This window comes from Gavialis gangeticus, unplaced genomic scaffold, assembly GCF_001723915.1.
Source record: "Gavialis gangeticus isolate Ggan-Ray unplaced genomic scaffold, GavGan_comp1, whole genome shotgun sequence".
NCBI classification, from domain to species: domain Eukaryota; kingdom Metazoa; phylum Chordata; order Crocodylia; family Gavialidae; genus Gavialis; species Gavialis gangeticus.
Genome location: NW_017728992.1, coordinates 115011692 through 115022969, shown reverse-complemented (window position 1 = coordinate 115022969; position 11278 = coordinate 115011692). Strand labels below are relative to the sequence as shown.

General features: G+C 39.1%; 1 protein-coding gene across 1 annotated transcript in view; it reads left to right on the top strand.

The window, feature by feature from the left end:
• The window catches only part of PXDNL (peroxidasin like), a 407402-nt gene that overhangs the window by 228196 nt on the left and 167928 nt on the right, over window positions 1-11278 (top strand). Inside the window, exon 4 of the mRNA XM_019527126.1 lies at window positions 1451-1522. Within this exon, the coding sequence (XP_019382671.1) occupies window positions 1451-1522 (72 nt within the window). The remainder of the gene's footprint in view (window positions 1-1450; window positions 1523-11278) is intronic.

Sequence of the window (11278 nt, the reverse complement as noted above, 5' to 3'; positions counted from 1 at the left end):
ATACATTGCTTCAGAAAGGCTAATTTCTGAAATCTGCAGAAACCAACGAAGGCAACAACGATAGGAAGCAAAATATGAGATGGAAAAATGTGAATGCAAATTCGGAATTCCTTTAGACTTCTTCCCACAGTTGGAGAGGGAGACAACTTTGGCCAAAAACTTCTCCTGCTTCAATTGCAAAATGATACAAAAAAATGAAAAGAAACAAAGAGGAAGCAAATTAAAGACGGTGTCATGCTTTAATAAATTGGGATGTGGGATTGGGGTGGCAGGGCGTGGGTTCGGTTCATACTTTCTAGGATGTTTGGGAGGTGGGAGCAGTGAGGGAAGGCACTTTTTGAGGAGCTACTGCCCTTTTCCCAAGAAGAAAGCCTCTGCTCATGAGAACTCAATCTGGCCCCCTACCTTGTTCCCTCATACCTCCCCTAGACCCAGCTTCTGTTTGCATAAGAAGTTCTTGTTAACATCAACTAAATGGTGAATAGATATGATGCCATATAGATTAGCTGATCAATTTTGAGTGTCACACCTCGGTGACAGTACAATATAAGCCATTTAGGATGTCCATGGATAATTTAGGCAGGCATTTAAATCATGCAAAAAGCACAAACCTTTTACCAGCCCCTATTGATTTCTATATTTAAAGACACTGTTTAAACCTACTCAAGCATGCCTGCTAATTCATGGAAGAATAGCATGGTTTAGCTGTTCACACCTCATTGGGGGTGGTTTCTTTGTTATTCAAAGTGCTAGTAGACACCATTCATCAACCAAGCCACTTGCCATGTGTGTTTACTGTATACCTGTATAATGGCTGAAGCTGAAGATACCTTTCAGGATAAAAGGAAAGTACTCAGTCTCTTGGTTTGCTGGATTGGCCAAACAGAACATTTGGTCATATCCTAACTACTGTAGTGTAAAATTTTCTTATAAAAAATTCAGAGCACTTGTCTGCCTAGTTGGGTATACTGTTTCCAAGATTAGTCAGAACTAGGGGCATCCAAAGAAGATGCAAGCTGAAATACTGAATACTCACAGAGAAACATTTATGATCAACCTGTACATTTTGAAAAAGAAATATAAAGAAAAAAAGAATTCTGAGTTACAAAAATATTTCAGAAAATCATGACTTTTTTGGAAACTCCTTAACAATAAAGTGGCTAAATATTTGAGATCAAAGATTTGCTGTGGCTTGTTTTCTTACCTCTCCTGAGAAATGTCTAACTGGAACATTTTATTTTTTTCCTTAAAGTCATCTTTCTTTGTTTCATGGGATAACAAAGTAGTTGTTAAAAATACTAACATATATATCCTGCACACCTTTTTACTTTGCCACCCAGGAAATGTAGTAAGCACTTTGAGAGATTTAATGTTTAGGTTATGAGCAGACTAATTGATGGGTTATTCATTAACTCTTTTATTTCTTCATGAAATGATTTGTTTTTTGCAGTTACTTATACAAGAATGAAATCCACACAATAGACCAACAAGCATTTAAAGGACTTCTATCACTGGAGCAGCTGTAAGTAATGCAACATTAGTGACTGAAAATTCAATGACATAATTCCCTAGTTTTACTGGAGAGAGAGAACTTGAGCTTCAATTCTCTAACCAGAGTCAATTAGATTATTTGGGGAAACTATGGAACACTTTCTTTAATTGTTGCTTTGCATCATAGAAGATATGCAGCAGGGCTAACTTCTATAACATTCACTGTGATTACATCTGAAAGGATTATAAGCATGTGAAACAAACAAAATATCTTGCCTTGTAAATATAACCATTGTTCTTTCATAGACACAGTCTGCCAATTATTATTTTGTGAAATATGAATCACCGAATGTGTGTGTCGGGGGGTGGGCAATTAAATTCAGTGGTGCAAGATCCACTAAGAATGCTGGTCTAAATTTGAAGCAGCTACTGGTAAATATGTACTTTGAAATGTGAAATGTGCAAAGTGCTTTTCAATGTAATTATGGCTTCAGGGTTATTTTTATTGAATCAAAAATATATTGTGTTTTTGTTGGGCCAGAACAAGCAGAATACTACTTAATTCTGCCTCTAAAAGCTGTTGTAACACATTAATACATGAATTAATCCCTGAATATTATGTTCTAAATGTATTGTTCTTTCTTAGTACCCATTTACTTGCATCGCTCAGATGTAAACAGATGTAGCATACAGCCACTTTTGCTGGCCCCTACGTACCCCCCAAGCAGATGAAGTATAATAGTTTGCTAATTTTAATGTAGAATGAAAACAAGACAAGCTGGTACAAGGTTGTATAGTAATTTACTTTCACATGGCAACTTACCAGAATCCTACAAGAGGTGGGGCACTTCATGGGTTAGTGTATTCTTTGGGTTTTTGAACAGGAATGTCATGAAGGCTTTGAAAAACTGCATGTTGCCATTTGACTAAATCTTATTTGGCAGCTTAATTTTGCTTTTCTGTTTTTCAACTCCATTAGATAAAATAACTATAAGAAATAGAAGAATGGTCTCTTTCTACAGGACATTGTTCTAATAGTAAAATGAATAATTTAATGCAAGGCTGTCCAATTTGTACAGTTAAGTTAAGAGTTTAAGTTATGGCCCCTGGGCTCCCTCCCAGCCATTACGCCCCCCGTTTCTTTGGCTGCAACAGCAGCTGGAGTATCTGGGCTTCTCCTTCCTGCCCTTGGGGGTGGGGTAGTGCAGGGAAGCATAATGAGGGAAACAGAGGGTAAAGCCAGGACTATGTGGATACATGGTGCCAGAAGAGGAGGACATGGAAGCATACATTCAGGCACACAGTACAGTGATAGTGCCTTACCCTGGTGCAGCCCTCAGGGTGTACAGCACCCACTGGTATGGCCCACAGAGCATGTGGCCCCTGGGCACTTATGAGTTGGACAGTCTTGACCTAATGCATGTGTTGGGGTGGTCTCTGACTGCCACTGGAATATTGTATTTGACATTACGCTGTCTTGTTGTTCTGCTAGGAATCATGGTGTTGATAGTTATCATCCAAATGGCCATAAATTGATAGATTATAGAACTCATCCATTCAGTTCAAAATGCTGTACAAAAGTGGATCATCATCATTTTACAATTGGGGGATTGATCCACTGTAAAATGGATTGACAGTTATTACACAAAAGAAAAATAATGGCCAGACTGGAGATAGATATTAGACTTACGCAGGAAGTGCCATGTGGTCTCTTTTTTTTTTAAATTGTTTTGAGCAGAATGGGTATATAGCAGTGCAGAAAAGGGAGCTTCCATTTTGCTGAAGATTTCAAGATTTTAACATTTGTCTTTGTTCCAAATTGCAGTGACCTGTCCTCCACCAGATTTCTGATTTCTGTTAAAGGAAATCCCTACCCGAAATTGTACCTAGTTAACCAAAATATTTTAACACAAACGTTCTGTTTCAATTCGCACTTTATACAATATATTTTGATGCATAATACAAACTAAAAACTATTTTGAATTGAAATTTATTTTAAAGGAAAAAATGAAAAAAAAAACTTTCTGATAAATGGGACTTTTTGGTATTTTGTTATTTTACCATCAGGATTTGAAGTAGAATCATAGAATCACAGGGCTGGAAGGGATCCCGAAGGATCAGCGGGTCCAGCCCCTTGCATGAGCAGGAAAGACATCTGGGGTCAGACGACCCCAGCCGGGTGACCATGTAAGGGGATATGCTTTAAAAAAATAAGCCATAGTTACTGATAGAAGATAACCCAACCACTTCAGTAGAATTATGTCCATTTTGGCTGGATCCAGACATGCAGTCATGTGCACTTCCCTGGGGACAAACAGCAGCAGAACAATACGTGCCACTGCTACTTGCTCCTAGGGAATGCCCTTGCACACATGCACTGGTTTCACAGCATATTGCCCTGGGCACAGTAGGGGAGGCTGGGGCCAGCACCTGGCCTTACCTGAGGCCCTGGGAGCCTTCTGGGGCTCCAGTGGCGGTGATCCAGCAGCAGGTAGCCTGGCTCGCAGCTAGATTGTGGCTCTGGCTGGGCAGGCTCTGCTTTTGGGCAGTGCACATTGGTGCCACATGTGCCGCCCTGCTTTTTTCCCCTGTGGGGTTTTTGGGGGTTTTTTTTACACCAGGATCACCCAGACAACATGCAGCCTCCGGACGTCCAGTTAGATAGCCTTGGTTTAGGTTAGTCTTGGATTTAAAAAACGCATAGTAGTAGGAATAGTAAAGAAAATAGATTAGTTCAGCATTTTGAATAAAGAGATTACTCCTAAGAAGGAGATTCAGCATTTTGAGTAAAGAACTCTGTTGACAGCACTGGCCACTGGCACATTTCATTTGAAGTTTTGATATCATCAGAGCATGAAAACCATACTTTTATTGTTACATCTTTTACTCCATGCCCCTCCTCACAGCTATCTTAATCCTTTTTGAAGCAGGACTAGTACTGCAGGACATAATTTACTCAGTAGCATCTCCAGACATTGTCATTAAAGGGCATCTGATATCTCCTGAAAAAAATGCACACAAGTAGCACAGGTCCTTTTTTTTTAATTTAATATTTTTTTAATGAGTCATAGCTGTGTCTTCTGCCCTTCCTCTGTCCTTTTTACTGGTGTGGATTTACCTTAGGCAGGCAAAATAATGACCTATCAAAATGTACATTTACTATAAAGTTTAAAGAAGACTGGGAAATGTAAAACTGTGACAGATTTATGTGTTGACCTTTGAGAGAGAGAGCAAGAAAAAAACTATTTGGATAATACAAACTACCACACTTTCCTCTCCACCATACTCGTGTGGCTGCTGCTGATCCCAGGAGAGCAATGAGAACATTTATTTCTAGGAGCATCTGGCTCAGAATTTAAAGCAAACTTGGATGGCAGAGCTGAAAATAATGTGAACTAATGAAGAGACATATTATCTGCTGTAGTGAAGTTGGAAACTTCTTTCGTTTTTTCCTGCTTTATCCATGACAGTAGGGGACACTGTGGCAAGGTACATGTATTCAAAAAGCCTGATGAGGGAATCAAACTAAGTTAAGCAGTTTTCTGTAAGCAGCATAGTTTATACTGGTAGCAAACAGAACATGCATTCACCCTTCGGGTGGGGATGGGATCTGGAGGCAAGTCTTAGATTGGGTTCTGCCACTTTTAAACCAGTCTGTGTGCTGCACTTCTGATTTGTGATGGCTATAGACTGATTTCCAATTGCTTATACCAGTAAAAGTGTAATGCCTATACATGGCCTATGGGTATAGGCATTTCAGCACTAGTTAGAGATAAAAGAAGGCAAAATACAAAGGAATGTATAGTGAATTAATTTTAAGTAACATGTGGATGAAAAATATAAGGCTTTCCAAGGCATATACTGCAAAGGCAAAGCTTACTCTTGGTAAAGGAAGAACTACATCATAAAATATTACCATAGAAAAATATTTCTTCTTCTCTTTTTCTTTAAATTATAGGGTGGGGAATAAGCTGAATCCAGTAGCAGTTTAGTTCTGAAATGTCATGCATTTATCAAAGGTCTTTAATTAGATTTGTTTAATTTTCTGCTCTTAGTCCACCTCTAGCTGCCTTGCATAATAATTATGAACCCTTTCCAACATATATTTATATAAATCTATTTAAATCCTGGTGATTTATGACAGTGGAAAAAACGGGATGGAATTTTATTTGCCAATCAAAAAGAATTCCTTGTCTAGCTTGTATGGGTGAATAACATTTTGCAAATATATTTTTAGGTTTTAAAAGTTCCTTTCTTCAGCTTCACATTTCAGAGCCATATTAAATATTTCATGTCTAGTACTACTTTCCATTCAAAATACAATATGTAAACTAAGTACATTTTAATTAACTTTAACCAAAACTGAAATTGGATAAAAGAAAATCAGATGAAAAAAACAACTTTGACATATGCTGGTATGCCAGTAGTTTACTCTAATTCCTAGATTCAGTTTTTTTAGAGTTAAAAACATGTTGTCAACCTATTAAGGACAGACTGCAGCTGATTTTTTAAAAAACATTGTATTTTGCTTAATCTAGCAGTCTGGAAACCTATCAACTGCCCTCCCCACCCCATATCATGAACAAACTATTTTGAAATATTTTTTAAATATTTTTGAAACAACTCCATTTTGACCAATTATTCACTAAGAAATTACTTCATTTGCAGTACTGGTGGTACAGGACACCAACTGAAGAGACTGTAAATAATACATAATAATTATTTAGTACTGGCTTTCAGCCTTGTGACACCCCTAACAGGTTCTAGGGCACCCCAGTTGAGAACCAAGGGGGCACAAAGTTTCACTTTTATTTCTCTGTGTACTGCTGCTAATTGTGACAGTAGGCTGGCCTCTTGGCCAGGCTGCAGTTACATTTTTTCAGTAAACAGAGAGGCCCTGGATCCACCTTATGTCCTGGGGAAGTTGGCAATGCTGCTAGTGTGCTGAAGAAGGGATAAGAATGATTGGTACCCATGGGATGTTACAGGTGAGAACTTAGTATCTTGGATTTCAAGACTCCAGAAAGTCCTGAAAGTTCAGATAGTTCATGTAAAATATCTGGGACTCAGTTTTCCCAACTAAATTTGCTATTATAATACCTAACTTGCAGGTGAAAGAGCTTAATTAATATTTTTTAAGTGTTTTGGAATCTTCAGTTAAAAGGCTCTAAAACATACCAGTATCTCATGATTCTCTATTTTGATGCCCATCATCGTAGTTATTGGGGCTGTGCGAAGATTTGATTACCCATTCGATTCGGAGGAGATTTGGAGAGATTCAATGATTCGGTCATAGACACAGCTTTATATGTTTTTTCTGCATACCTCAAGGTACCAAGTGGCTTATGAACACTGAGATGCTGGGGTGGATGCAGCGTCCCACAGGAGCACAAGGGAGTCCCCAGCGTGCTCGTCAGTGGACCTGGAAGTGGACCAGAAGCACTTCCAGTCCATGTCCAGGTACTCTGTGGAACACTCAGGGGACCTGCTCTCCAACTCAGCGACTGTTGCCTCCTGGGTTTGGGGGAGCACCCAAGATCCCTCTGGTGGCTGATTGCAGAGCTGAGGAGGCGCAGGGTGGGGGGGGACCCCCATGCGCTCAGTGGCGGACCCAGAAGTGGGCGGGAAGTACTTCCGGTCCACTTCTGGGTTCGCTGCCAAGCACCCGGGAGGCAACTTCCCCCCCCCCCATCCTCCTGCGGGACACTCTGTCCACCCCACCATCTCAGCATTCACAAGCCATACCTGGTACCTCGAGGTATGTAGAAAAAACATATAAAGCTGTGTCTATGGTCGAATCACTGATTCTCCAGATCAGAATTGAATCTTCAGATTTGGATTTGGCCAAATCGAATTGGGACAGTGATCTGAATCAGTAAATCGAATCACTGTCCCCCAAATTGGGCTGAATCCAAATCGAATATGACCCGCTTCACACACCTCTAATAGTTATCACTATTTAGTGACATGAGTCATGACTATGCTATGTGGTAATTAACCTATGTGCTCTTTTTGTGGGACAAAATATATTTGTAGTTATAAAAGAAATCTACAAGGAAGCGGTTCATTAACTCCCAGTAGTTCCTTAATCAAGGATATCTGTTTCCCATTATGTAGGGGTAGATTCAGAAAGCAATTGGAGTAACAATTTGTTAGTGTCAACATTAATCAGAAGCTGAATGTCATCCAGCTGCTGCCAGTTTTGAGAGAGACCAGAAGAAAGGAAAATAATAGCCCAGACCCCACAAACCAACTAAACACCATCACAAATATATTTTCGGTTTTCTCTTAATTCAAAAAGACTTGGAAGAAACATTGTTTTAATATATTATTGACAAGCTCCTGAGCTTTGTATTTTGTAGCTAGGATTTATAGTTAATCGTACCTGAAAACATTGCGCACCTGGAGATGCAATTCTTGTGATGATTTTTAGGAAACCAGGGCTGTGATGGAAATTTAAAAAAAAAGCAAAAATGGACAACACACAATAACATGTGAAGCTGTATTCATCTGATCTGTGTCATGCCATATTCTAATAATGCAGCAATTGTTTTCATTCCTCTTTTAGAAATAGCAAGTCTGTTGTTATTGCTTGGGAAGTTAGATCTTCCTGTAACTTACTATTGTAACACCTGGCCTATATCTATGCATTTTTTTGGAGTTGTTAACAGCTTACAAACTCCTGCAGCCCTTGATATGAAGGTTGGAATTTGAAGAATTTTTTATTTATCTAATATTCAACATCTTGGAATTTCGAAGACTTCTTGTAGCAGTGTTATTGTAACATTTTCTCTCCTGTATAAACACCTATGTACGTATTGCAGAATCTGAAGAATCGTGTACTATATTCAGAATACAGAGTCTGTCTCTAAGACTTTCACAATATTAATACAATGTTACCAAACTACCACTGTAGTTACTAATCTTGAAAATGCTTACATTTATGGTTATGCATTTTACTTTACTTGTACCCCAGCACTTTACTTCTACTGTTGTGTGCTCTGGATTCCCCCGGTACTTGACCTCTGGTTTGGCCTAGACTACAGAAGTGGAGAGCTCTACAGATTAGGAATGTGACTTGGACTTCCTGGTTATGACTTCTTTGTGCAGCCTTGGCTCCTTATTTGGATTCCCCACAGACTCAGGTAGTTGTTTAACCCCAAGTTCCCCAAGACTGTTTGCACCCCAATCCTGATAGCTGTCTTTGCAGTTTTACAAACAGCTTGAGCAGCTGTCCATTCATTTTCTGCAGCACTGGAATGGTGTATTTAGCACTACAAATCTAACGCCTGCCCTTGGACTTAGTTACAGAGGAGCATCTGACAACCTAAAGCCCCTCCTTCCCAAAATAGAAGTGCAGTTGCAAGTAAGCCAACCTAAAGTGAATTACAATCAAAGAAATTTGGGAACTGATGATCTGATGTGCCTCAAAACTGCAATCAAAGGTGCGGTTATAGTGCATTTAGGCATTTCTGAACTGATTTTAGTGGCAGTGCTAAGCATAGAGAACCTAGGGAACAAATCCATCCAATACCTTCTACCATTGAATTGCTGCTACTCAGGAACCATCAAGGTTTAGTGGAAAAGGTAATACCATGGATTTGGAAAATACTTGCTTCTCCATGCAGCTGGAAAATAATCCACATACTTACACAGTGGGCCTCCTGTGTTATGAATTTTTGTGAAAATGGAAATTTTCTAAATTGTCTAGGGAGTGTGATTTGGACGGTTTTAACATGGGCAAATTTACATTATTCTTAATTCTTGCCAAAATCAAAAACACCTGAAGGAATTTTGTGCAGTTTCCTTAAGCAAAACCAAAATGAAGAGTCTAAGTAAGACCATGATTCAAGAGAAATTATTTTCCAATCTAGGCCCTTGTATTAGTCTGCTGAGTCTCCTTGGGCAAGCTGCCTCCCTGTTACCTCTTTCCCTCCCACACTACTTACATTTATCTATTTAAATTCAAGCTTTACTGGAAGGAACGAGCTGGGTCCTGCTGTGAGTATACAGTGAGCCTAGCATAACAGGGCATCAATCATTTTAAGTACTTCTAGGAGCTGCTGTTATAAAAATTAATAATAAGGATGAAACAAAAAAGAATGAACAATAGATGAGGCATAAAAAACTTGAGCTGAGCTCATGAGTATTTTTGAGAACTATGAGCATATGATAAGGCAAGGGGAAGGGTTTTGATGAAGTTTTGAGACCTTGACTATAGTAGATGTCTCCCAAGCAGATTATATCTATCTGTGAGTGAGAAGTTGGACATAAGGTGTTCATCTCTGTCAGGAGGGTATGTAGTAAATAAAATGACAAAGAATGACAACTAAACATTCATCTTCCCAGGGGCCAGATAAATGGTTAAATTTAAAGCCATTTTAAATTTACACTTTAAAAATCAAAGAGCCTGGTTGCTGTTCAGCTTGTCACATTTTTCCCCATAATTTGGACAAAAAAGTAGTACTTCCATGTGTTTAAATTCAAAAACATCCTGTCCATCTTTTCAGATGTTCATATTCTGATTTTATTTCTATGTGTGGAGAGAGTATTTACACTAAGGGAACCCTTTAAAAAGGGTATGGTACCTTATTAAGGTAACCTAGTTGTGTGTTTTGTGCTCTGTCATATCACACATTTGCTGCTGTTGAAGCTGGACATAGGTTGAATTTTGTTTGTGAAACTCCTCCAACAGGCTTTATAGTGAAGATCTCTGAGTGGGCTGAGAATTTCCTGAAGGAGTCTAAGAACAGCTGGCAAGTTGGTCCATAGTTACCAGCAACGAGATTAAGTATTAAGCCAAGGTTACCTAGCAAGTGTCTGACACAATGAGGTACGTTAGGTATGGGCACTACACTTTTACTGGTATCAGTGATCGGAAACCGGTCTATAACCATAACAGAACAGAAGTTCAGCATACAGGCAGAACCCAGTCTAAGATTTGCACAGCTTCCCCCTTTACCCCCTCCCCAAGGGTAAATGTGTGTTTTGTTTACTACCAATCTAAACTCTGCTTATAGAAAACCGTGCAACTTAGATCAAGGCTTTTTGCATGTCTATACCCAGCTAGTTTAACCTACCTAAAGGCAGTCTCCTATGACCAGTTGAACAAAACAGCCTGTGGATCTGTGTAATCCTCTTTTTCCAATCGCATACCTAATGATACCCAGGTGCTCAAAGAACCCATGAAATTGAGCTCTCATGCATGTAACTCAGAATCTCAGGATGGACTTTTCAATTCCTGGCCCTTTCTTTGCACGTGAGAACTGGTGCACTTCTAGTGGGTCTGGCTTCCCCTACCTGTACATGGGTACAGACACAGTTATGATCTCCTGATGGAAAATGCATGCCTTGTGTCTACGCTGGCTAGGCATTGTATACTATTGCCAATGTTTTCAAAGTTTGATATGATACTGTGTGTGGGATTTACAAAAGCAGTCAGCATTGGCCTAATTTCTCTGCTATTGAAATCAACGGTGACATTTCTATTGATCTGAATGAAATGAAAGTTTAGCCAATGCTGACTTTTTTCAGGCCCCTGAATAATTTGCCTACTTTTGAAAGCCTCCAATTTTCCATTAAAATCAGTTGCACTGAAAACAGGCTGTTTTCATGTAGATGCCTAAATGGTTGTTCCTTTTGAAAAGTTTTCTTTTTAAATTTTTTTTTAAACATTTAGTAACTTTTAGAATATGCATGTATGCAAAAATATGTCAATCTTATTTTCAGCTTGGACAAAAACTAGAAAGGCTGGACACCTGCTGAAAGAAACGATCTATTCGATAAC